The sequence below is a fragment of the Prosopis cineraria genome, unplaced genomic scaffold, assembly GCF_029017545.1.
Source record: "Prosopis cineraria cultivar Desert tree isolate PC_DT_omini unplaced genomic scaffold, ASM2901754v1 PC8, whole genome shotgun sequence".
NCBI classification, from domain to species: Eukaryota; Viridiplantae; Streptophyta; class Magnoliopsida; order Fabales; family Fabaceae; genus Prosopis; species Prosopis cineraria.
In genome coordinates, this window is record NW_026555339.1 from 6293524 (window position 1) to 6321279 (window position 27756).

Consider the following 27756-nt stretch of genomic DNA (forward strand, 5'->3'; position numbering starts at 1 on the left):
CGTCAACGGATCATTGGGTTCACAATGTACTGCTATTTATGGCCACAAATGAAGACGACCATGAGAGAAATATGAAAAAGAAGACGCAGTAAGTATTAGGAATGCATCACAAATGAAAAAAAAAGGCGCCAAAGATATATAAGGAAAAATCATGTTAGGTGTGTTTATGGTATATATATTATATATGCAGAGTAATCTTAGATAATTTATTTTTTAATAATTAATAAAACTAGTACGTCATGGGTGTGAACAAAATTAAAAATAATATAAATATATGATAATATTCAATTAATATTTAGAATTTAATTTTTTATTAAATAAAATGTGAGAACAAAAATTGTTTGGATAGAAAAAATTTTAAAACACGGCGTTTAAAAAATCAAACATCCTGGTAGATTATAGAGAGGAAGTTATGATATTAAATAATTGCATGCGCTATTTTATTCACCGTTAATATTAAACAAAGTAGATATTCATAATAAGAATATTGTAAATGTGACACCCAAAAAAATATTTTTAAATATTTTACAGTTATTAAACTCTAGTATAAATTAGAAAAAAGAGATAATGAACATACACCAAATTGTCCAATTATTTTTAAATTAAAATCTTAAAATTAAATGAGCAATTAAAAAAAGCAAATAAGAGACACGTTTTATCTATGGAGAGAGATACTCGTCTTGTATAGGAAGAGACACTTGTTATCCATAGAAAGATACTAATTATTCTTCTATTATATATAGATCTAGTGTGAGACGGCAGATTGGCCTAGGGAAGTTGATTTTGGTTATTTTTTTCTGTTTTGTTTTTGTTGCTTTGCACTCGCTTTTCATCTGATCATAAAAAATAATTTATTTTTAATAAAGCACTACTTTTAAAATTTGAAGAAAAAAGGATAAGTAGAAAATATGGGGAATTAATTAAATATCTTTGGCCATTGTTCTATCAATGAAAAATAATTAAATTTATTTTAATATTTTAAAATTATTATCTATCATATGCATCATACTAAAAAATATATAGTGTATTTAAGAAAAAGATGTCAAAGATAGGGAAAAACACGTGGTAAAACTTTGAATTGAAATCATATTAGTCGTGTTTTAGTGTTTAACATGCAAAGATCAATATTAAATCTTGATAAAAAGATTATCTTAACAGTATTTTGGTTACCTGCCTTTAATTAAGTGGGGAGATATAATTTAGACAGTTATGAAAAAAGAACACCGTGTGTAGACAATTAATTAAATATCTTTGATGATTTATTTTTCAATGAGCATGATATCTACATCAATATAAAACAAAAATATATAGGAAATATAAGAATATGAAAAATGATTGAATTTATTTTGATCTTTTAAAATTATTACCTATCATATGCATCATACTAAAAAAGTAAGGTGTGTTTCAGATCTATAATGAAAAATGATATATTGGGAATATCAGAGGTACTAATATACACACACACATCATTATAATTTTCTAATTTCATTGGATATTGGGTGTCCTGAAGCAACAAAATATATAGGCATAGATAGGTTTAGATATGTACAAATATCCTTATATCCTTATATATTTCTTTTATGCTCCAATATCCTCAGATGCAATCCATGATTATTTTGACCCAATTGAAGAACTAAAAATTTAAATTTTTATATAGAGATGTTTATAATTTTTTTAATTGTTCATAGGTATTCTCTTATTTATGGTCCAGTATTAAATGTAATACATCTCCTAATGAAAATTTTAATTTTAATTTATTATGCTATTAGTCATTTTTGTTAGACTCAACTCTCTTGATGTAGATTTTTATAATTTAAAGGAAGATTTAAATTAAAAGCCTGGCCCAATTTTTCTCCAACACAGTGATCCCTTGACCAAATGTGGGCTAACCCATATTCATACCTCAAGTGCTATTTTTGTTTTTTTGTTTTTTTGCTACAGATAACTCAAACATTTTGTCTGATTAGATGACATGCATCTCTCATTTCATTTTTTTAAGGAAAATTTTCAGTTTTTTTAATGGCTATTTGATTAGGTTAAACTTAAGTATTGTTGGGCTCAATTAAAAGTAATTATCCTAAAAATATATTCTACATTCATACAAACTCAAACCAAATACTTCATATTTAAATGATCACAATTCATTCCATTAAGATCAATGCTTTCTTGACATAGGAAAAATAAACTCCTCTAAGCAAGAATTAAATACTTATAATGAAAGTTTTTACTATGAAAACACAAGTGGTTGGAAACTATGCAGCATGAAAGAGTAATTTTTTTTGCTGGCTTCATTATTTGGGTAGAGAAATGCTAAATATGAGGTAAATAAAAGGAAACTAAAACCTTAACTAGAAAATTAAAGCACATGTCGCTCAGGATGCTGGTGAGATGTTTTATACATAGGCTCAAACTCACTCAAGCAACCACTGTAGAGTATTATATTAGACTTAAGAGAACTAAAAACAGAAAGAAAGAAACCTTTTGAGGGCAATAACAATTATGTGTGGAATATTGGATGGGCATGAGTATGATGATGTTGAATTGGGTGTGATTCTTCTACGTCCCTATTCCTTGCTTGCAAAGAGGACAACAGGATATGATTCTGAGCCACTGGTCCACGCACTTTTGGTGGAAGATGTGGTTACAAGGAAGCTCTCTAACTTGTTCTTTCTCTTTGTATTTGGCCAAGCAAATGCAGCATTCCTGTCATCATCAATGTCCCACAAATTCAGTTGTGTCTACATACAACATACTATATCAATAATAATGTCAATATATTTTCATTCTTCACTTCTTATTCATAATTTGGTTGGTCACTGATAAAGTTACTTAAACAAATAAATTGCAACTATTGATATAAATTTTTATAAATTTAAGAATTTTAATTGCAAATGAAATATTTAAATTTTAAAATTAGCTTTTATTTTGCAATTAGGATTTTTGTTTGCATCTTTTAAAACCAATATTTACAATTTATTTTTAAAAAAATTGCCGAGAACATATGAAATATGAATAATGAAATGTATCTAAAACTCCATGCAAATGCACAAGATTCATTGTACTTGAAAACATTTTTCTGGGGAAAAAAATTGAACTGTTCCCAGGTAAAAAAAAAAAAAACCACAACTTGTTTCTCAAAATCCATAAAATGCTAGGAGAAATATGTAAAATGTCATAATAAACACGACTAGTACAATTCATCTTGAATTCCATGTAAATGCACAGTGAAGACAAACACAGATCACAAGCCAAAAACAAGCACAACTTGTTTCTCAAGCTCCATAGAATGTTAGAAATGAGGTTGAAACAAGCACTTACATCGTGTTCTTGAGAGTGATCATGAGAATCAGGGGAAGGAGGGAGAGGAGCATAGGGCCGAGAAGGAAGCAGAGAGATCAGCTGATCAGAAGCAGGGGAAACAGGGGAAGCAGGGGAGTGGCCAAGGAGAGAGCAGAGGAGAGGCAGGAAGCAGCAGAGCAGAAGAAAGAGCATGAAAGGGAAGGAGTAGGAGATGGCATTCCAAGCAAGAAGAGAGATGCAGAGTACGTGCAGCTTTGGAGCTCTGTGGATTGATCCATAGCCACACCCAAACACCCACACATTTCCCATCACAAACCATATTCCAAACATCAGTTCCAATGAACTCCTACACTTGTTCATCAATGCACATGCCCTGTATTCATCCACAAAATCCCACTCTGTTATACGTAATCTGTGTCTCTAGTATAATTCATCTTAGACTTCATGCAAAATGTAAGCCAAACCCTGCAACTGACTTTTGGAAATAATGAATATGGTTTTCACTGACCAATCATCCGGGTATTCCTTACTTATGCCACGCATGATTTGAAATTTTTATTTTTATTTTAGTCTAATTTATCCCATATATTGTATAAATTCTATGAAAATAAATTGTATTATTATTAACAAATTACAACTTGTAAACGGGATTTGTGATAGATCTTGTATTTTATAGTAATGTCAATGTTAATTCTTAAATTCAATTACTTAAATAATTTTATACTTAATTTTTTTTAAAATGCAACTTTTAGCACTTGAAGATTCCTTGATTACCAATCCAGTACTTCAAATTTGATTCAAAATAACTTAGTTTTTGTAATTTTTTTATTCTGAATAACTCAATTGTTATAGTTTGTTGATTAGATACAATTTGGTTCTTATAATCATTAACTTAATAAATTATAAAAATTGAGTCTTATGAAGTTAAAGTTCAAGAATTAAATTAATAGTTGAAAAAAAATTATGAACTAAAAGTTACATTATTTTTAATTACTTGAAATTATTCAAAATTTAACACCTCATATTGTTAAAAAAACAAAAAAGAATAATCAAGATGTTACCATGTGTAACATGCATGGGATTAAAAAATTGATTTTTTTTTGGGTAAATAAATGATATATATACACAAATGATTGGATAACTTTTTCAAACCGGGAAAAGTTACCTTTGAAAAGGGCAAAAAATGAAGATTTTTGTGTGGACGTACATGCGTCACCTATAACTATAACTATATCCGCTGCTAAATTCACAAGTGATGGATCCCCTTTCTAATTTTTTCCACATGATAATTCCATAACTACATATAAACCTATCTGTAATTAGTTGTCCTGGACTGCATGTCGTGTAGAACAACACAACTCGGTTTCAAGAATCACCATTTGGGTAATATCATTCATTCATGTCAAATAATTAAAATGAATTTTTTTTTTTTAAAAAAGACAAGTTCCTGAAATTTACCTGGTCTCATCCTGTTCACTTCCTCTCTGCTGTTCCAAATCAGAGAGGCTAAGAACGAGTGATTGATCCAAATGAAGAAGACGATATCGCCCATAAAGCAGCAACAAACTAAGAACACACCCAATTTCATACCCCAAAATCCAGAATCTCATCGGCCAAACTGGTTTCTCCTCCTGCGAAATCGCCAACGTCGCCGTCGAAGCCGTTATCTGCACCATCAGAGCCACCAGCTCCATTGTCATCCACGTGGCCGAGTTAAACGGGTTGGACCCGATATCCGATCTCGACCCGTTTTGGTACTGGAAGACCCTCCGCAAGAACACAAACCATCTGGCTCTGTAAATCCTCATTACCATCCCAATCATGAAGGAATCAGAAACTGACCTGTTTCTGACACTCACCGTTTGTTCCTCTGCTTCCGAAGAATTCATTTTGCAAAATAGGTCGAGAATTCCTAGGTTATGTATTTCGTGGGTTCAGAAAGAGTCCAAATGGTTCTGTTAAGGACGGAGTGTGCTATGATTCTTGATACTGAAGGTGGGAATAAAAAATTGCCGAGAAGATACCTCCTGAAAGTTTCATGAAGTAATTTAAAATAGACAAAAAGACATATATGTAGAACCAAGTTTGCTGGTTGTAGATACAGAGCTCTGAGACTGAGAATCTCTAGAAATAATTGAACTTGAAGCTCTTAAATCCTCAGAGCAGGATAGTTGGCTCAAGTGAAGAACTTTTCTGAAGTCTGGAGTCTGAAACAGGTTGAAACCTCAGGAAACTTTGAAAAAGATGAAACTTTTAGTAGAAACAAACTAAACAGAGAACTTCAGGTGAAGATTTCTGGTGGGTTTTCAGGGATAGAGACCAAGAATATGAATAAGAAGAAGAAGGGATACTTCAGAGAGACAAAAGTAAGAGACTTTCAAAAGCAACAATCTGTACAGAAAGCTTTTGAGATGGAATTTGAAGAAGAAAAAGAAGGATGAAACTTTTCAGCAGCAAGATACTGAAGAAAAAGTGACGAAGAATTTCGGTGATTGGAAGTGAAGAAGAAGAAGAAGAAGAAGCGGACCAAGAATAAGGCGATTAAGGGTTTGCTTGGATTCTAAGAGAATACAAAAGATTTGGAGGGAAGTTAACGGTTGGCCAACTTCCTTAGTCTAAGCTTCTTCCTTTTTCTTATTTTATTTATGGAGTAAGCCAAACCCTGAAAAAAGTAACTTTTGTATTTCACACTTCAATTTCAGACTTCACCCCCATTCTCCCTTTCTCACATAGAGCATTAAAACAAATGGAAAGACTCTTTCTTTCTTTCTTCTTCTTTTTTTAATAATTACTAAATTAACTAATTAGAAGTTTTCATAGCCTAAGTTTTAATCTTTTTCTCAAATAAGCTATTAAAAAGAAGCAATATACTGAAAATCAAACTGATTATTAGAACTAGTCAAAATATTACTATAAGGGTTGACAATTATAGTCAAGTTATAGTTAAATAGGTTATAAATAAAATATTTTATCAAACGATCAATGTGCTAGTTCAATGTTTTACCATTTTAATTAATCAAGTTGACTTAATTTTTAGTACTATGAAAAAAAGTTTTCTTTTTCCATCACATTTTCTTGTATACCACATCTATATTCTAATTTTGAAATATTTAAATCAAATCTTTTCTATCTGTATTCTTAAAAAAAATCAAATTTGAACAATCAAATTTAATCATCCATTTAGTGAAATAAGGTTTTCATGGTCATAGATATATTACCTAACTTAATCATTTTACATTTTTTATGCATATGATTTGAGAATATAATCTTTCTCAACCAACAAAGGTTGATCTAATTAGTAAAAATTTAACTCATAATTTACAAAGTTTTCTTATGATGTGGGTACGTTGTTGGGTTGGTGGGCGGTATGTATGATTATGGATTTCATTTTGTAAAAAGTGGTTCCATCCCCATTCAACATTAATATCAACATTAACAGAATTTAAAACCTAAGAAGAGACGTCAACAATAAAGAGGAGGCAACTTCAATGGAAATAAATTAGATAGGGAAATTAAGGAATTAAAAAAACAGGTGCTTTTGAGGAATGGATATGTTGCTTAAATTGCTGAAATTGGACCATTATATTAATATATTTTATTTGCCAGCCACTAGCCATTGGCATCACGTTGCTTAATCTTTAACAGTCATATATCATAAACTATAATTAATATATAATAAATGAGTTTTTGATTAAAGAAATGGTTTTGTGACGTAATTGACCGAAATTAGCTTAACCATCTATCCACCTATCTCTGCAACGTGTTGATATTGACATTTCTTGCTAGGGAAAGCAGTCACATTCAGAAAATGGATAAATGTGATTGGACCATTGAAGAAAGTTGAAAGCTTCAATCTTTGTGACCTTTTTTTTGGCCAGATTCTTTGTTACTTTATCTTACATTCACTTTGAAGCTAGACTGGGTTCATGAGTTTATTGACTTCTTTCACCCTACATGTTATTATTTATTTTTCCTAATTTTTTTTGGTTTTCTTTTACTCTAACTGGATTTCTCTTTAATTTACAGGTTATGCTTATTTCCTGATTTTATATTTTTATAAATTGATCCAAATAAGAAGGATATTTGTTAGCCACCTAGGCAAATTTGGAACATAAGAGTGAAGGCAGGATGAAATATCCGTAAAAGTTTAGTGTTTAAATATTTTTTACTAGATACTTGAGATCAATTGGCTAGGAAGTTGATCCCTTTTAATAAGAGATTTTGAGTTTGAGTTTTGGATATGCAGTAACTATTGAATTCTTAATGAAAATTATGCCTTCAAAGAGATGCCAGCAAGTTGCCAATCAAATTAGTTTAAATCAAAGACTTGGAATATTGAAATCAAAACAGAACAAAAAAATAATAATTGATGGATAGATATTGTCATATTTAAAATTCAAAAAAAAAATATTGGAGTTAAATTTTGAAAGCCTTATAGAACATTTTTTCCTAAAAAAGAAAAAATAGAGATCTTGATGGTATGAGATCCTAAGGGTGAAAAACTTTTGAACATACAATTTTTTTTTTTAAAATGAAGTGCCAAATATACAGATAATCCTTTTTTTTAATATGATTATTTGATATTCAAGCAATTTCAGGGTCCAATTTGGGATAGTTCTTGCAAAAAACAGTTTTTTGCATTCACATAAATTCAAATTTGAAATCTTATGCTTATGCGTCTATAGCCCCTTCCATTATAAATAGATATCTGCAAATAATTTTTCATTTTACTACATTTTATGCGTTGAATTGAGATTACTTGAAATACACGTTACTTGCCAATTTATGAAGCTGTTTGGTTGAATTTAGTGAACATTTTAAAAAAGATGCTGTATAACTCTAAAAAATTAACTTCTAAAATATTGAAGATTTTTTTAAAAACCAGATTGATTAGGTTATTTTATTGTATCGAAAATTGGCATTGCATTTAGTTAAGCATAAGGGTAAAAACTATGATCTAGTCGGATCAATAGAAAATATGTAAAACCAGTGAATTGGGAATCAATTTGAACTGCTTTTTTTTTTAAAACAAAAAAAAAAACAAAAAACCCAGATGTTATCTAAACGGTCCACATAAGAAGTGCACTTTGATCCATATCTCTGGTTACAAGGAAATATATGCACCAAATCCAATTTCACTTCCTTGAGGCAATCAAAATTTGAAACTAAGAAAGTGTTGGCTTTAACAAGCACTTCGTGATGGTGATTGGGTTCCAAAAGTTCTTATTTCTCTTCACCTTTGTCTTCAATCACATTTGAAAATCCGCAAGTATGAGGATTCAAAGATCACAAAGTATTAATTAAACCTAAGAATATAGTTTACTTCATTTCTTTCTTTCCTTTCTAATCACGCTTGCTCACATTTCTCCCTCTCTAGTACTTTGGAAGAATCCTTCAAAACAAAAAAATGGAAAACATGAATTAATTAATGTACAACAATGATTACTGCCTAATATCTCCGATGATACAGATAAAAAATAATTCTGGACAAAACCAGAACTTAGAAGGCAATTACTATACAGAATCAACAATGCTCTTGCACCTACCTGCTGAGGCCTAATAAGAATATATAATAATGCAGAGAGGCAGAGACTCAGGTTTGTTTCTGCTTCGTCCTGTCTTTTGGTGCATCCAAAACAAATTCAACGTATAAATCCTTCAGAGCAACCATAACTGTAGTTATCAGTGTCCCCATTATAGCATCCTGCAATGTTACCCATAAATTTTCCAGTTAATTTCACACCATCAAGCAATATACAAGAAACTTGCAATAAATCAGACTGTCACAAGTTTAGTTGAAACTAGCATCTCATAAGGGAAAACTTGTCATATGTGGCAGATCAAAGGACTCATCATGGTGTTAAGATTCATCATACATGCCAAAAAAGAGCAAATCACTTCATAGAAAGTATTAGAAAATTAACGCATAAAGGTTTGTCCATGAGTTGGTAAGAATTTGGTCCATAATCTATAAGGTCATATGTTTAAATCTCGTTGCTGATGGAAGGATTTTATTGATGAGTGATTTGTAAATATTTTTCAATAAATATCAGAAAATGAAATCATGGACAGTAATGGCTTACCTCTAGACCTATATGGAACAAAGTCATTCCCCCAATGATGGTAAGACCAGTAAGGTATTCACTATTCCCAGGAACATCTTCCATAATCTCAGATGCACTATAATCCATTAGGAAAATGTGAATAACAGATGAGATAATGGCCACAATGTATCTTCCTTCCAGAAATAGCTGCAGAACTGCCGGGATTGTCGCAAGCCACGATGGAAATAGTGGAATTAGAGGACTGACAAAGGCAAGTCCAGTTGACATGTACAGAAAATGAATGTTGAGTAGCTTAAACAAGAGCCAAGTGAGACATCCCTGAGAGAATGAAATCTCTACAGTAGCTAGAAGCACTCCTGAAATAGCATTATCAAGAACTTCTACAAATCTAACCCTAGTTGAGCTTGAAACTGGAACCATACCAATCACTTGTTCTGTTACTCCACCAGAATCTGATGTGATGAGAAAATACAAAACCCAGAAAAACACCATTGACTGAGATGCAAAGTTTAAAACCCCTGCAGCTCCTGAGATTATGGAATTGGCTGCGGAAAAAAAGAATGTTGCAGCACTTCCAACCACATTTGTAGTACCACTACCAGCAAATTCTCTTGCTTTCTGAACTAATTCATGGCGAGTAACTGCAAATTCGCTAAACATGGTATCAAGCTCTGTATGAATCTGGTTCCACTCACGGTTTCTAAACTGGGTTTTCAAGTGCAAGAGCTTTTCTGTAAAATATGATGATGAGTGAGCCAGTAAAGTCAATGAAGGTGATGATGAAGAATTATCATTAACACGAGGATTTATCACAAAATGCTTTATGCTCGTCACAATCTCAGTTATATTGTACTGTATTGCCAATCTGTCTATCTGATCAGACACTGCCTCATATAACTTGGTACTGTACTTATCTACCAGTTCAGGAACATCATTCTCATCCATCCACTTCTTCACACCAATTTTCTCAGCATAATTGCTCTTCTCTACACGTTGTTTCAGCATAATCATGGCGTCTTTCCCTTCAACTGCGGTGCTGTAAGAGAAGAATATCACACCAAACAAAGACCCCATAATCATACCAACAATCAACCCCAATGCTACAATTGTTTTCAGCCTTTTCAGTATTGCTCGTGTGAACAAGGCGCTAATCTTACTACGTTTGAAGCTGTTCATGTTATTACTTCTGAATGAAGACAACGTGGACATGGTCGAATTTACGTGTTTAGAGCTAAACACAAAGCCTAATCCCAGAAGCGATAATGATACAACACCTCCGAGGCTCTCGTATGTGATTAGGAATATCCCAAAGGACAAGAGCAAACGAAGTAAATTGGAAAAACCAGTACGTTTCCTTACTGTTGAAGCCTCATCATCATCGTGAGATTTTGGTTTTCCGAGCAGAAACCGAAAAACTGCTTTGCGAATCTCAACGAGGGTTCCGACAAAGACACAAAATATAGAAACTGGAACTGCGAGTACTGTCTCCGTGAATCCTAATTTCAAGGGTTCTTCCCAAAACGTGACGAGGGTTTGCTGAATTCCTCTGAGAGGAATAGAACACAGCACAGCCCAAAGAAGAGGCCGGAGATATTCTTCCAAGAGCTTACACACAGTGTATAGTATAAAAAAGGCTAAGACAAGCCCTGCATGGGCCATGGCTATGTATAAAGCAAGTCGTACCTGGGGATCGCCAGAGAGGGTGATTTTCTGCTCTGGGTGGCCGGTACTCGGCGGCGCATGGGGTTGAGATGTTGGAGTTGACGGTGTCGGGGAAGGGTTTCTGTTAGATTCTGATGGAAACACATCATCACGTAGTGGTGGGGTGGTGGAATAATGTGAATCAGAATGAGGAACTAGCTCCATTTCAGATGCAGAAAGCTCCACTTCCTGAGCTGATAGAAGCAACTCAGGAAGGTGGAAGACGAAGACGAAGTCGAAGGCCCAGCAATATAGAAATGGAAGTGCCTCAATATGGATTTAGGCGGAGAAGCATAGGAGCTTTAATTTCTTTTTCGTGGGGCAGTGGACTAGTCGAAAATGACGAAGGAATGAGATTAAAATATGAGCGTTCACATTCTGTTCAGGCACGCTACAACATAAAATCAAACCCCGCTTAAAAAAGGGTTGGGTATAGGGGAAAAGAACAACTCTGATGCGTTGCACTTGCGCTGGCGTGCAGGAGAGTGCAGAGTGCACTGCAGAATTTTAAATTGTGAGCTTTGTCATAATATATTGCTAGTCTTCGTTCGACTTTGAGTGAATAATTGTTTTGCGGCTCATTTTCCTTTCTGCACATGTCCATATAAAAACTCGACCAAGAAAACATTAAGGGCTATTTGTTTTCCGTTTTTAAAAATTGTTTTTTAAACAGAAATATTTAATTATTTTTAAAATTATTTTTATTTTCTAAAAACAAAAACTAGAAACCAGTTCAAATTAATTTTATTTTATTTTTCTTATTTTTAAACTACATTACATTTAATTACTAGAAATCACAATTACTTTAACAAATTTTTATTATAAATTACTACCATTAATTGTCTTTAATTATTAATATTAATTTTTAAATTAATATAATCAAACAGATTTTTATTTTATTTTATTTTGTTTTAAAAAATAATTTTAAAAACTACTTTTTCTGATTCTATTTATAAATTATTTTTATTAATTTCATCAATGTCAATATAACAAAAAATATAAGAAATAATTGTAAATAAAATTTTAAAACTAAACTCAAAAAATGAGCAAAAAAGTATAATAAATTAATATAATATTATTTTCTTGTATTACTCCCTCATATTTTACGGTGAAAAAGTTGCTTTTTTTTTTTTTTTCCTGGCCAGGGTTGAAAACATATTGGAACTGTGACAAAGGAACGATGAGCTCAAAGGTAGAGAAACGATTGACGGAGCGAGAGCGAAGATGATGAGAGAACAGGCAAAAAAGTGAGAGTGAGAGAGATGATGAGAGAACAGGCAAAAAAGTGAGAGTGAGAGAGAGAGAGAGAGAGAGAGAGAGAGAGAGAGAGAGAGAGATATGCATCAAGAAACAGAAAGTGAGCAATGTAAAATGGCATGGGTATTTTGAAAATTTTATTTTGAAATACAAAATCCTGATCTATCAATGACTAATACTAAGGATCCTGCGACTAACAAGGCAGATCAGAGGGAGTATATTACAAAACAAATTTTCTTTTTTTTTTAAAAAAAAAGGAAAACTAGAAACCAAACATGCCTTAAATACACAGTTTATTATGATTTCTCAATTCTTAATTATGACCAATTCAAACGATGGCATTGGTAGGTCGCGTCCGCTGTGTTGCTGTGCTCATCAAGGTCGAGTAATCTTGACCTTTTATTTTAACCTAAAATAATATCTGCCATTCATTTAAATTAATTTTTAAATATTTTTAACATTATATTGAGTAAAATAAAAAATATAAAAAAATTAATATTAAACCTGAATTATTTAAAATATATGTAAATGATTAATTTATAAAATTTATAAATTTTTTAATATTAAATTAAGTCATCCAGATTATATCATAATTGTTCAGAGTCTAGCTAAATAGTTAAACTATAAAATTATAAAAATTTTTAATATTAAATTGGAAAGCTAAATTAAATTTATATTGGCAGTGAACAGATTTATTAAAATTTTTTAAAAAATTATATGTTTTATATTAATAAATATAATATTAAAGAATGAATGGCATATATCAATTTAAATTAAAATAAAGGGTGAAGATTTTTCTGGATTGTGCTCATCACAGCACCCAATGGAATTCCTCGGTAGGTCCCCGATATTGAGGGCCTCCGTTTTAAAAAAAGGAAAGGCAGGTTTGCATGTTCTTGTCAATTAGGTATTTTTTATTTCAAACATTCATACAATTTAAAAAAATTAATTAATTCTTATAATTATATTTAAAATTAAAATATTTAGACTAAAATATTCTTATAATTAATTTTTTCTTGTTTTCTTTAATTTAATGATGCTGTCTATTTATGAAAAATAATTTAAAAAATATATAATTAATACTTTTTTAAATTTATAATTTTAAGAATGCACTCATATTAATTTTAAATTTTTAAAAGTGGATGGAGTTCCGTGCAACAGACCAACTACCTCAATATCAAGAAAAGTCGTATATATTTAAACCTATTTTTAAAGGGAGGATGTACCAATCCTCATTCAGTTAAACAAAGCCGTCCATAGTTGTCGCCTATGCCCCTTTGGCGGAGCTGTTGAAACTCTTGCATGAGAAAATGATTTATATAATTTTTAATGAAAAAGCTGTGATAAAGTTCAGTAATATTTTTGATGTATTGTGTTGCCTAGCCATGTATCTGAGTAGACGCTGACTCATATAACTGGGAACTGTACTCAACCACTCAAACAACCACTTCTTCACACCGATTTTTTTAGCATAATCGCTCCTCTCTACACGTTCTTACTTGTCAGGTTAGATCAAGGAAAAACGACATTCATGGACTTCGAGGAGCGGGGAGAGTACATTGAAGGCTCTCAAGTTTTTGAAAATACAATGATTTGGTTTTTGTTTTTTCAAAGAAAATAGGAATTGGGTATTTGGGGTGCCAAAAATATCCCTCACGTTTGACTTGTAATTTTTTTTAATATTAGGTCACAAAAATATTGCACAAGAGATTAAAATTAAGTCATGTCTAAAATCATAAGATTAATATAATTAGGTGGCAAATTATCTAAAACCATAATATCAAAGCTATCTCAGAATGTCCGATGGGTTAGCAAATTTGCACATCTATTTGTTTTTTTATAAACGTGGTCAAAGGTGATTTCTCAATCCTTCATGGTGAGATCTCTAATTTTCTTAATATATTCTTAAAGATGATGTCTTTCAGAGTGGTTATAATTGATAAGAAATAAAGCTTCATGAAATCAGAGTAGATATTGATTTTAAAGAAGTTAGCATTCCAACAAAATTTAAAACCCTCTAAAATTCCCATAAGTTCAGCAACTGTGTTAGAATAGTAGTCAAGATTCTTAGTGAATCCCTTAATCTAATTATCCTTAGTAGTCAAGCAACTGCCCCATTGATGTTGATAGATTTGTCAATGTCAAACTTGACCCACCCAGGTGCAGGAGGGCTCCATTTAACTTCATGTTTAGCACCACTTTTGCTTAGATAGTTGATTTTTGGTTTGAAGCGATAGGTCATTAATAATTTGTTGAGTGCATGAGAAGGCAATGTCTTTGTCTTGGGTATTATTTTTAGAGTAAATCTTGTTGCATCTTACCTTCCATATACTCCAGCAGGAAAGTGTGAAGAGTCTCTGCTAATTCATTCTTCTCCTACTCAAGTTACCTGTTTCATTTTCAGTATTTCAAATTATCCAATCTTGCACACACAGAGAGAAGAAAGTATTAAGTTTGGTAGGATTAACTAATTTTTTTAAAACACCATGAGCTTCTTCATAATCTAATAAGATATGGATAGAAAAGTCAAGAAAGTTACAATCAAAAGGGCAAGTACGTTGTTAGGATATATTTCCATTATGATGAGTGTAGTTGGTTTGGAGATGGTCCTAAACAACTTTCCAAAAGAAGTATTTAATTTTTTTTTTTGTGTATGTAGGCCATTTCTAGATCTTAAACCATATTTTAGAGCAATTTTTGTCCTTTCAAATCTCCATAGCTCTATAGGCAGACTTGATGAAGAAGTTAACATCAGAAGAAGGCTTCCAAATAAGAATATCATTGTCGCCCAGTGGGTTAGGAGACAACACAAGTGTAATATGTTTGATTATATTAGAGTCGAGATACTGTCCCAAAAGATCAAAGTTCCACCCTCTAGCGGTTGACCTGAAGTCTAAAACTCTTCATGGAGAATAAAATCAACATTGTTGAAAGCACATCTAACAAGAAAGTTAAATAAAGGAGTCCATTTATCATATCAAAATGATATTTGGTGTCCTTTGATAACTTTCCAACTAACATTGCACATGAATTTATTTCAAACTTTGCATATGTTATTCCAAATATAGAAACATGAGTTTGGTTTTTAGACCATAAGTATTGTAGGTTTGTTACATTTATATTTGTCACAAAGGATCCACACTTAAGCAACTCAGTTTTGTAACGAGACAACTTGTAATTTTTTAAAGATTACTTGTAGATCATGTGCGACAGAATCTTGCCAAAAACAGTGTTTTAATTATAGTCTCCTCCTCCATTAAAAATTTAATACCTTACTCGATTTAATGGCTATAGGAAGGTTTATTATTTTCAACCACAGTACTTTGCCCATGTTAATACAGATGATTAAAAAAAAATTCCAAATCATTGTTTCCCACTTTTTAAAAAAAAACATTTAGAGAAATTGTTCTTTAAAAACGTTTTTCTTAATTTTGACATCAATGAATCGGGATGTTTACAAGAAATACACGGAAAATATTATATGACATTGACAAGAGCCACAATGTGTGCGCGCGCGCGCGCGCTTTGATGCATCAATTTTCCCCCCTTCATAATTAATTAGTTTGTTTTACCTTTTACGTAATTTTTGCAAAGAAAATCCACCCCAACCAAAAAAAAATCTCAATCAAAACAACGCTGCTAAAGAAACCCATCTCAACAGTTTAATCCAATAAAAAGTACAACTAAAAATTTATGGTCTCAATTTTCTAACTAAGTTTACACTAAATTTCACCCAAAAAAAAAAAAAAAGTTTACACTCAATTTTCTCTTTGCTAGTGCTTTTGTACTACTATTCAAAATCATCCTTCCAGGTATGAAACGCATGAATCAATTTACAACTATACTCACTTTAAGAAATTCACAAGAATGGATCGCAAGAAAGTAATAGAGAAAGCCTTAAGCCCCTACTTTTCAACTCAAATATAAGAATAAAGAGCCTAATGATACAGACAACAATGCAGTTATGAACAAATCATCAGCTTACAGGCTTCATATTACTGATCTGTGGACACATCCCATGCTTAGCTTTCTTTCTGCTGGTTCATCTTCTCCTCTGGTTCCACCAAAACAAATTCCACATATAAATCCTTTAGAGCAATCATCACTGTAGTTATCAGTGGCCCCATTATAGCACCCTGCATCACCATTATACACAATGCTTGAATTACTAAGATTTGTTATTTGCCGCATTATGGATCAAAGGACTCTAACGCCCAAGGTTCATGTCCGGGATCACACAGAACACAGAAGCAATAAAGAACAAATTGCTTGATGATAAGTATTAGAAAACAAGGTATTAAAAACCTGACCAGTTGTTGAACTGATGACAGCATTAGTTCAAAAATCAATGGTCAAAACTGTGATCAAACTATGATTAGACCGGTTATGTATAAAGCATTTCATTGAATCAGTCTAGAAACTAGCCCAAGTAGCCAGGTTGACATGAATTTTAATATTGTGTCAGAGTTCTAAGTCATGGAGGGTTAACAATAATTTACCTCGAGAGCGGAAGGGAATAAGGTCATTCCACCAATGATGCTGAGACCAGTAAGGTATGCACTATTCCCAGGAACATCTTCCAGAATTTCTGATGCACCATAGTCCATTAGGACAAGGTGAATCACAGACAAGAGAATGGCCACTATGTATCTTCCTTCCAGCAATAGTTGCGTGGCTGCTGGAATTGTTGCGAGCCATGATGGAAATATCGGTAGCAGAGGACTGATGAAGGCAAGTACGGTTGACATGTACAGAAAATGTATTTTGTATAGCCTAAATAGGAGCCAAGTGAGACATCCTTGAAAAAATGCAATCTCAGCTGTGGCCAAAAGGACTCCAGAAATAGCTTTGTCCAGAACTTCAACACATCTGACCCTAGCTGAGCTAGAAATCGGAAACATATAAATCACTTGCTGTGTTACTCCTCCAGATTCTGATGTGATGAGATAATATAAAACCCAGAAAAAAACCACCGACTGCGATACAAAGTTGAAAACCTCAGCAGCTCCAGAAATTACAGAATTCACAATGGAGAACATGAATTTTGCACCACTGCCGAGCACAGTTCTACTACTAGCAAAAACACCTTGAAATACTTCCATTCCTTTAACTGCATATCCTTTTGCCTTCACGATTAAATCCTCACGAGTAATTATAACTTCTCTAAAAATGGTATCCAGTTCTGCATAAATATGACTCCACTCCCGGTTTCTAATCCGGCTTTTCAAGCTCAAGAGCTTTTCAGTGTATCGTGACGGAGCCATTAAAGACGTTGAAGGTTCTGAAGAGTTAACAGGTGCATTAGTCACAAAATGCTTAATGCCAGTCACAAATTCGGTCATATTATATTGTATAGCCAAGCCATCTATCTGATCAAATACTGTCTCATATAACTTGGCAGTATACTTGTCTACCATGCCAGGAACATCATTCTCATCCATCCACTGCTTCACACCAAATTTCTCAGCATAATTGCTCTTCTCTACATGTAATTTCAGCGAAATCACAGCATCTTTCCCTTCAACTCCGATCTTATAAGAAAAGAATATCACACCAACCAAAAACCCCATAATCATACCAATAATTAATCCAACTGCCACAATGGTTTTCAATCTTTTTAGAATTCCTCGAGTGAAAAAAGCACTAATCTTACTGCGCCTGAAGCTATTACTCCTAAAGGAAGACAATGTCGACATAGTCGAATTTATACTTCTAGAGCTAAAAACAAAGGCTAATCCCAGAAGCGATAAAGACCCAAAACTCCCAAGTATCTCATATGCAATTATGAATATCTCAAAGGACAATAGCAAACGAAGTATAGTGGAAAACCCGCTTCGCTTCCTTCTTGGAGTCTCAGATTTAGGTTTTCTAAGAAGAAACCTGAAAAGTGCTTCGCGAATTTCAACAAGGGTTCCGACAAAAACCCCAAATATAGCAACGGGAATTGCGAGTACAGTCTCTGTAAGGCCTAAATTCAAGGGTTCAGACCAAAATGCAACGAGGGTTTGCTGAATTCCTCTCAGAGGAATAGAGCACAGCACAGCCCACTGAAGGGGTCGAAGATATTCTTCCAAGAGCTTACACACAGTGTATAGTATAAAAATGGCGAAGGCAAGCCCAGCGTGGGCCATGGCTATGTAGAGGGCAAGGCGCACCTGGGGATCGCCTGGGAGTGTGGATTTCCGTTCTGGGTCGTCGGCTTTCGGTGGCGCGTTTGATTGCTGCGTCGGCGCTTGGGATGTAGGAGTTGAGGATGGCTTCCTGATGGATGCGGATCGGAACATGTCCTGCCATGCTGGGGAGGTGGAATTGGGGTCTGCGTAAGGAACTAGCTCCATATTCAACTGTAAAGGTCCAAATCCAGTTCCTAAGCTGATTAAAAGCAACTCAGGAAGATGGATGACGAAACCGAAAACCCAGAGAGATGTCAGAGAAGACAGAAATGTGTGTCGGAACTCGGAATAGCTTTACGCTGTACGGGAGGAATAAGGATGATGACGATAAATGATTGGAGCTATCGTTTTCGCGGGGCAGCTATGTAAACTTTTGGATAGAACGGAGAAATAAGATAAAAATTGTAGCTTTTGCCTGGTCTGTCTGCTCGATCATTTCTGGGAAAAGTTTTGATCATTTTCTGAGGGACGAGAAAACTTGAAGAAAATTCATCAAGAAGTCAGCCGACGGCAGTAACGCCGCAGCTTCAGGCGCATTTTTAAGTTGTGAGCTTTGTTACACATGATTCATCTACCAGTATGTTATTAACGAATTTTTTTTCAAGTTAAACAACTCATGTTTCGTTAATCATTGGGACATGTAAGTTATTAAAATATTAAACACTCAGACCAAAAAAAAAAAATTAGCCTCTTTATTTAATCAATATTTATCTCCTCGACGTCAACTCCTTTAATATTTTATTCATTTAAAATATAAAAATTACATATAAGAGTGACATTGTTTATAAATTAATAAATAATAGATGATGTGATTTGCTTATTAAATTTTATATAATATAAGAAACTAAGATCTAATTATATATTTTTATAATTACGGCAAAGATAGTTGTATATTACAATAAATCTATATTTAAATTTATATTACTCCTTTTATTTAAAAATATAAGGTGTTTTTAATTGAATCTCAACCCCTAATAAAATAATTATCTACTATCAAACTGACTCTATCTTTTTATATTTATCTCTATTAAACACCTTATAATAAATATGAAGTTATTATTAATAGATGTACTTTTAAAAAAAGACGATGATTATATCTTGAAAGACTAAAAATACTTTATATTTTTTTAACATCAAACTCCTCAAAAAAATACCTTACAATTTTAAATGAAAGGAGTATCTTTTTATCATTTCTCTTATTTTTCTCTCTCCATTTTTTTAATGAGCTTTCTCTCCTCATTTTATCTTATTGTCGAATTGAAAAGTCAATAATTGAGATTTAATTAAATTAATTTGTTTATTTTGATTTTAGTAATAGTTTACGACTAGCCTACAATTGTAAATTATTTAAGAAATTCAAGCCCGTTATATTGCAATTTAGTTGCTTTTTCTTTTGCTAGAAATATTTTCATTTTTATTTAGGATGATATGCGCACTTTGAAGGAAAGTTTGAAGTGATAAATGAAGTGCGTGTCAACTTCTTTGCAGACAAGCCTTAAAGGCAAGTTTTGAATTCCAGAAGTGCCTCCACCCGTGGAAAATTTCGGATATTTATGGTAAAGTACGAGTTTTGTAGTACTTTTGAATTCCCCTAAATAAAAATGTTGGTCACAAGAAAGTATATTCCTCAAATGACACTTATTATTCCTTCCCTTGAAATTGATCATTTTGGGCTTTATGTCAACTTGGAAGGAATTTTGGAGACCTTTGGGATGATGGAGACAGTTTCAAGATGTTTGAGAAGAATTTAAAATGTTTCAAAAGATTTTAAAAGCATCCAAAATAATTTAAAAATATTTAGAGAAATTTAAGATGTTCTTGAAGTTTCTAGAATGTTATGGAGGAACGTAGAGATATTTTAAATATTCTAAAATATTTTAAATATTTCACACATATTTTGAAGTTAGTCTTCAAAAATATTATTATAAATATTTAAATATTTATTGTAGATATTTTTATAGAACACTCTAAACGATGAATGTAAACCTTAAGATTTAATTGATCTCAATCATTGATTAAAGAGGTGAGAAAACTCTAAAATAAAAGGAAATTCTATAAATAAAATATTAAAGCTCTCAAATTCTCTCTTAAGCTCTCTTCAGTGTGTCAAGTTGTTTAGTTTTTTTACCTACATTTTGAGGGTTTGCTTGACTTGATCAAAATTAAGAGGTTGATCATACTAAAACTAGTAAGGTTCAAAGATAAAAGAGTTTCAAGATCATGTCATTTATTTTCAAGCTCAATTGTTATCCCTCTTGTGAGTGGATGAAAAGAGAAAATCATGTTACATTTTTTAGATTAATATATATATATATATATATATATAAGTTAGACTTAATTATACATCTTTGGAGTGTGTTTTGGTTGACGGAGGGGAAGGGGAGAGAATTTGAATGAATATTTATTTGACTTATAAGAAAGGAGGAGAGCAAATCAATAATAAATTGATAATTTTATTTTTATCAATTTTAAGTTGATTTTTATTTTTTTGCTTTGATTTATTATTAAAAATAGCTATATTATATTTTACTAACTTTATTGTTTTAAAGATATAAACTTATATTAATGACATTTTTGAAGAATAAATAATGACATTTTTGAAGAATAAATACATTAATATTATATTTTATCAACGTATCTAATAAAAATACTAAACTATTAGACAATAAAAATTATATATAAATTTTTGTAAAATGATAAAATTTATTTAATTAGCAAAGAGAGGGGCAACGATAATACATAATTTTTTAATATCAACATAGGTTAAAGTTTTTAAATAATAACTAAGTAATTTAATTATAATTTTTTCTCTACTCTCCCTTTTAAAAAATCCCAAATCTCTCTCCTCCCATCCCTTTCAATTTTTTTAACCAAATAAGATGTTTTTCTCTCCTTTCTTTATAAAATACCAACTAAATAAGGGAAGGAAAGTATATCTCCTCAGCTCACCTCCCATTTCCTTCAACCAAACACACCGATAGGAGGATATGGGTGTCTAGAAAAAGGTTTTTCATGTTTATTCCCATTCCCACTTTATATAAAATGTGGCATAATAATTGTCATATGGTGAAAAGAGTTTTTATATTTACTTCTTTCATTTAATGTGATGCTTTGAAAAATATTGCTTCTAATAAAAAAATATTTGTGAGAAATAAAAAAAGAGGTCCAAAAACATTTTATGAATTTGACATATATTTATTTAATGTGACTGACCATATATTTTAAAATTTAAACTCAAAATATCAAAATAAACTGATTCAACTCCCTTAACTAATTAAACCAAGTATTCCTCAATCTATTGTCCTTTACTTTGTCATTCTAATTTAGAGAATTAGCATATCTTAAAGTCAAAATCACATATTAAATGCTTTATTAAAATTTGGTTTAAATATCAAATTTGTACCGTGTATGACCACTCTTAATTATCACATACAGTATAACTTAAAATACAATAACATTTTATATCATAACATTTAAACTTGAAATATTAAAAATATCAAATAACAAAGTATCAATCCCCTTCTAAAAATTGATCCAAAAAATTCCCATTCTAAAAAACTATAGGCTCACTCTAGACTGTTTCATCTCCATTTTCTTTCCCCTCTCCGTATTCTTGTGGAGTAAAATATACAAATCTCTTAACTCAGAATGTCTCAAACAAGAATTATTCACCAACACACACACGTCAGAGGTTGGAGGCTTCAATTCTGATTCGAAGGCACAGGTAAGCAAAGAGACGAAAGATGAGAGCCATGGCGAGAAGAACCCATACTTCTTTCAAACCTCCTTTCAAGTTCACAGTGTCGAATGAAGGAGAGCTCTGCAGAGTCCTGCACCCTCCAATGCTTTCACACTCATACAGTTCATCTCCTGAGTACTGCACTTTTAGCAGAAGCCTGAACCCATAATACATGAACGACAAGTACTTCAACCACCTCATGAACACTGGTATGTGCTGCAATAATCCATCACAAGCAATTAATACACAAAAAATTCTGCCATTGATGTGGGTGCGGGCGTCTATACACACAAACATACCTGTACATAGTAGCCACCAGTGAGAAGGAATAGCATTAGGATCAAAGAAGCAACCATCCCAGCTCTTTGAATACTCATGATTGCAGCTCCAAATAGTTCTCCTGCTCCCTAGTGACAAATATATGCATTTATTAGTTGAACGTTTGAAAAGATAAATATATTTTGAATATTGATCATCATAACTTACTTGACTGGTAATGGCTATCAGAAGCACAGAGAGCAGTGTGAGGGAGAAGGCAGTGACAGTTCTCTTGAAGCCAGCCATGAAGTACAATATAAGCATGAAAAAAGTAGGGTAGAACACATGTGCTACCATATCACAGAGAGTGCTGCATGCATAGTATACGCTTAATCTGTACATGTCTGCTTTCCTTTCTTTCACCAAATATAACTTTTCAAATGGAAACACATAAACTGCTCCAAAGATACATGAAGATGTCCAGAATATACAGATATAGAACATTAGCCCCACCTGCAAGGAACATAGCAATTACCAAATAAGTTTGGATGTTGTGCACGTATACCACTGAATCTAGGCTGTAATAGTGAAACAATGTTGTGGAGGAATCACCTGATCTCTGAGTTGAGCCTCTGTATGGATTGAAGATTTCCACCAAAGAAGGCCCAGCAAGACTGCAACTCCAAGTGCTTGAACTAATCTGACCTTATCAAAGTAGTCTTTACATCTTGTTCTGAATGTTCTCTTTGACAGAACCATGAACTGGTCAAACCAACTCAATGTCCACTCCTTCTTAGCTTGAATGGCCACTTGTAGATTCTCTGGTGCCTTTGTTGCTCCATGGTTCTCTTCTTTCTCCTGTGGCTCCAGTAAAATCTTGTACTTGAGTTGTAAATGCTGATACAATAAAAAAACAGTTTACAATCAGAGGAAATAAGAGGAATCACTTCAATAAGATTTATGAAGGACTTATTTGAAATGTGCCCAAGTCTTGTGGAATTCTTACTTTAATGACAGCTTTTGAAGGGTCAGCAGAATCCTGATGTTCCAAAACTTCTGGAATGCTTATATCATTCACTTGTCCAGTGGCCAAGTCAAGCAAGAACTCTGCAGGATTCATGGGTATGTGTGGGATGAACCTCAAGGATGAGAAATAGTCCATCGAATCCCTCGCCTTCCCATAGTAAATTGGATAGCCTTCTGATATCAGAAGAAGTTTGTCAAACATGTGAAAGATCCTGCTGGATGGCTGATGAATTGTTGTGATTATTGTCCTTCCAGCCTGTAGGTAAAACCAAAACATAATTTCAGTACATGTTCAAATATTTTAGGTTTTTGTGTAAGAATATGTTATCACAGACATTAAAGCCAGTAATAGAAATTATATTGAGTTGGTGCCTACTTTTCTCTTTTTTTGTTTTTCTAACTTTTTCTTGAAACACTTTAAGAACATGTTTGAAAACACATTGAAACGTGGTCAAAACCACCTTTCTACAAAAGCAGTTTTAAGGTTGCTTACGCAGACCCGTGGTTTTGGTAATGTTGAATGTGGTTTCGAACACGCCCTAAGGGATCTCTTCACTCTCTCTTTCACAATTTCTTTAGAAGTTACTTTAGAAGATCTATTATGTGTCAGATACAGGTACCTTGGCAAGTCCATGAAGAGTGAGCAGAAGTCTGTTTGCTGAAGAGGAATCAAGGCCAGAAGTTGGCTCATCAAGTAGAAGCAGTGAAGGGTCCACAAGAATCTCATGCCCTATGCTGGTTCTCTTCCTTTCCCCTCCTGATATGCCTTTAATAAATCCTCCTCCTATTTTTGTGTGCCGACATCTACATATGATTATACAACATATTATTTAGGTAAAAAGTTCTCCTTTTCTCTTTCAAGGGAATGTCTATAGTCTGAACTTTTTTTCTTTTTAGAGAGTCAGAATGACAATCTTAAAAAATGAAACAGATATTGAAACTCATTAGGTTCACACACCTTTCAAGGCCTAGATCTTTTAGGGCTGCCTCCACTCTCTCAAATTTTTGTTGTCGGCTCATGTTGGCTGGTAACCTTAAGAATGCAGAGAAAACTAGTGTTTCTTCCACTGTTAGTTGTGGAAACAAAACATCATCTTGTGTCACAAATCCAATTCTGAAAGAACCAAAAGTAACAGGTTAAAACATTAATAGAATATATGCAAACTGATAAAGTGCATGGCATGATTTTAGAAGAGGCTTAACCTTCTCTTGATAGCAGAACTGTATCCAACATCATTGTAAGTAACTTTTCCTTTGACATTGTCAGTTAATCTTCCTCCTATGACCTTCAACAAGGTTGTCTTGCCACTACCAGAAGGACCCATGAGAGCAAGAATCTCGCCCGGACCTATGCTTCCAGTAATACCCTTCAAGATTTTCTTGTATCTTTCTTGGTTTTCACTGACTTGTGTGGCCACTTTTGACACCGTTCTCTTCAACCTCGACACTGCATGACTATTCCTCACTTTGTACTCTACATCTTCAAACTGCATATTAACTAGGGATCTGTCTGTTACTGACTTCAAGTCGCAATATTCATGAATGTGAAAACCTAATAGGCTAGGTGCATTTGTAAAGGAAATACAGCTGATAATGCAGAAAAACATGTTAGAACCACAAGTATAGAGGAAGAATCTTTGTTAAAAGACAAGCTTATTGAGAGCCAGAGTCCTTTGAGCTTATATTATAAGCCTCATTTCTTTTGTTAAAATGAAATGTCATGATGGGTCAAATAGTAAAGACTCAATAATCTTGAAATGGAAGCGTGATCCACCGCCTCCATTTGTCACCACCTTTACGTCCGTGTCCGTTGAGCCAAAACATCCCAAGGTTAATAATAATGAAAAAAATCCAGTTGTAATGTTTGTAATCCTCTTTTTACTCTTCTGATTCCGTTCAGAGTCTTAACAGTATAAATGGCACCACTTTCTTCCGCTTTAGCACACATCAAATTTGAGAATAACGTTTTCCTTCCGAAAAGCTCTTCTTTTCTGTTTCTGTGCCAAATCCAAAGTTCGAATCTTGTCAATAAAATGAATTATGTTAAGAGAACTTTATTTCCTAGGTGGAATCTTGACCTGGTTAAAAATTGTGTTAATACAATGATTCGACCAACAGGTGTTAGTCCTAGTAGAAGGCGCTATGACTGCTTAAACATGATGTATTGAGTTCGAGTCAATGTGAATGCAAAAATGCCCTTGAGAAAGCTATCCCAATTGGATTCGACAATCTTCAAATCTAACCAAGTCGGACATCGATATCAAAAAATTATATAATGATTCTAGTTTCAAGCTACCTTGAGAAATATGGGAAGAGGTGGATCTCGGTTTAGATTGGGATGATCAATCACAATGTCAATGTCAGGGAACCTATTGTTATTGTTGGTGATAAGGTAATTAGGCAGAGACATCAACTCAATGCTGTGACCAAAGCCATTGTTTCCTGCTGAAATCTGCAGAGACAGCTCCTGAGAATCACCTTCATCATCCTCCGTCCTGATTTCCATGACCAAAAATCCCAAAGATACACAGGAAAGGAATGGGATTGAACTTGAAGTTAAATTTCAAGTGTGAACGTAAATGTTTCCCTTTTTCAGGAGATTCAGATGTCGTGAGTCAACTGCATTGGACCAGACGAAGCTTTGTGTATATAGGGTGGCAGACTTCTGTTTGGTGTGCAACATACTTTTCATGTCATCTTCTTTCGCACTAGCACACCCTTTTAACCCCACCTTTATTATTGTTTTTTTAGTTTTAATTAATTATGTTTTATTTATTTAACAAATATTATGTGAAAGTCTGATGCCCCCACGACCGACGTTGAGTAGTATTATTGTAGTTGATATTAAGAATTGTATTTTTTTTTTATTATTACAATCAAATTTAAAATACTCAGGCAAACATGCTAACCAGGATCAAAATTGTAAGAGGTAACGCTGTCACTGGGTAATTAATTTGAGAAAAAAGAGAAAAGCGAAGGTTAGGTGTTGGGAAGTAGAGTTCTCTCTAGGTTTTCTTCTCAGCTCTATGCTCTTTCTACTTTCTGGGAGCTTGCTTTTATCTTTCCTGTTTCTTTTCCTCTGCAAACCTACTCTCTTGGATGACAATTGGTGTTCTCCTCATTATGTCTTTGCTGAGATTTATGATCGATGACGCTGTCATCTGTCAAGTTGAAGTCATATATTTCACGCTTTTGGCACCTAAGATCTGAAATCAGGGTTATCCAATCTTGTAACAATCGTTTCTTGCCCTTTTTCCATAACTCTTCAGGCTTACGGTTCATGCTTCATTGTGGACCTTGGCTTCTTAATGGTTGCTTGATGATTCTTCACAGCTGGAAGTCACATACAAGATTACATGATGTTTTTTTCTCTCATGTTTCTCTTTGGGTTCATCTTACTGGCTTGCCTATAGAATTTTACGCTATCAGATGTTGTTTCGCTTATAGGAAACTCTATTTACAAGATTTATTTATTTATTTATTTATTTATTTATTTTTGTTCTTCAGCTTATTTGCATGAACCTGCTTTGGGCATATCAAATCAAGAAGTTTTCAGTTTTTTAAGTTTGGTTTTTCTTGGTCCTTGTTGGCAATACCTTTAGGTTGGGCTTTCAGATTTATTTCTGTGAGCCTTTTTGGACTGATGCAATCGATTAATATGTTTACATATATATTGACTTTTTATCAAAAACAAAAAAAAGATATATAAAGTTGAATAATTTATATTTAATTGTGATGATAGTTAGAAAAATTAAATGTTTATATGTGATCATGAAAAACATTATAACACCTCTGGTGCAATTTCCTAATTTAATCTTTTAAAATTTATTTTTATCAACAATTTATATATTTTCCCAATGTTTAAATATAGTGGCCAAAATGTTACCCAAAAACTATGTAGTGGCCAAAAACAATTTTAAGTTCAAACAAACATTCGAGGCTTAATATACAATTTTCACCAAATAAAGGTAAGAGAGAGAGGAGGAATAGAATTTGGTGAAATCATGCATTATGCCCTAATTTTTTTAAAAAAAACTAACAGATGTTAGTTAAAATTTAATAATAAGATGAAATTATTTCAAATTTAATTATTCAAGATTCAAAATATATCTTTTAAAAGTTTAAGGTTTAAATTATCCTTAAATTTATTATTCAAGGTTCAAATTACATATTAATCCTTAAATATTTAATGCCTCAAATTATAACTATTTATAGTTATGCTCATCAAATTAAAGGA

General features: G+C 32.8%; 4 protein-coding genes across 6 annotated transcripts; all 4 read right to left on the minus strand.

Annotated features, from left to right (window-relative positions):
* Positions 1-2264: 2264 nt before the first annotated feature.
* On the minus strand, positions 2265-5896 carry LOC129318632 (E3 ubiquitin-protein ligase At1g12760-like). Its single transcript, XM_054963506.1, has 3 exons — positions 4759-5896; positions 3319-3673; positions 2265-2703 (listed from the first exon to the last, which is right to left on the minus strand). The coding sequence occupies exons 1-3, from the start codon at positions 5187-5189 to the stop codon at positions 2557-2559; spliced, it is 933 nt and encodes a 310-aa protein (XP_054819481.1). The 5' UTR covers positions 5190-5896; the 3' UTR covers positions 2265-2556.
* Positions 5897-8356: 2460 nt separating this feature from the next.
* Positions 8357-11430, minus strand: LOC129317933 (uncharacterized). 2 transcript variants are annotated; one of them, XM_054962363.1, is made up of 3 exons: positions 9384-11429; positions 8847-9004; positions 8357-8692 (listed from the first exon to the last, which is right to left on the minus strand). In XM_054962363.1, exons 1-2 carry the CDS (start codon positions 11229-11231, stop codon positions 8894-8896), a joined length of 1959 nt encoding a protein of 652 aa, XP_054818338.1. In that variant the 5' UTR covers positions 11232-11429; the 3' UTR covers positions 8357-8692; positions 8847-8893. The 2 variants fall into 2 exon arrangements, with proteins under 2 accessions (XP_054818338.1, XP_054818339.1); XM_054962364.1 differs by lacking the exon at positions 8357-8692 and having other exon boundaries at positions 8694-9004; positions 9384-11430.
* A 4535-nt stretch (positions 11431-15965) lies between these two features.
* LOC129317205 (uncharacterized) lies at positions 15966-19048 on the minus strand. The gene is made up of 2 exons (XM_054961569.1): positions 16823-19048; positions 15966-16459 (listed from the first exon to the last, which is right to left on the minus strand). Exons 1-2 carry the CDS (start codon positions 18659-18661, stop codon positions 16346-16348), a joined length of 1953 nt encoding a protein of 650 aa, XP_054817544.1. The 5' UTR covers positions 18662-19048; the 3' UTR covers positions 15966-16345.
* A 2971-nt stretch (positions 19049-22019) lies between these two features.
* On the minus strand, positions 22020-26115 carry LOC129317100 (ABC transporter G family member 26). Of its 2 annotated transcripts, none has more exons than XM_054961435.1 (9): positions 25816-26115; positions 24723-25006; positions 24478-24633; positions 24140-24323; positions 23500-23775; positions 23106-23390; positions 22722-23006; positions 22535-22642; positions 22020-22451 (listed from the first exon to the last, which is right to left on the minus strand). In XM_054961435.1, the coding sequence occupies exons 1-9, from the start codon at positions 26023-26025 to the stop codon at positions 22182-22184; spliced, it is 2058 nt and encodes a 685-aa protein (XP_054817410.1). In that variant the 5' UTR covers positions 26026-26115; the 3' UTR covers positions 22020-22181. The 2 variants fall into 2 exon arrangements, with proteins under 2 accessions (XP_054817410.1, XP_054817411.1); XM_054961436.1 differs by having other exon boundaries at positions 24723-25017; positions 25816-25929.
* Between the last annotated feature and the right edge of the window lie 1641 nt (positions 26116-27756).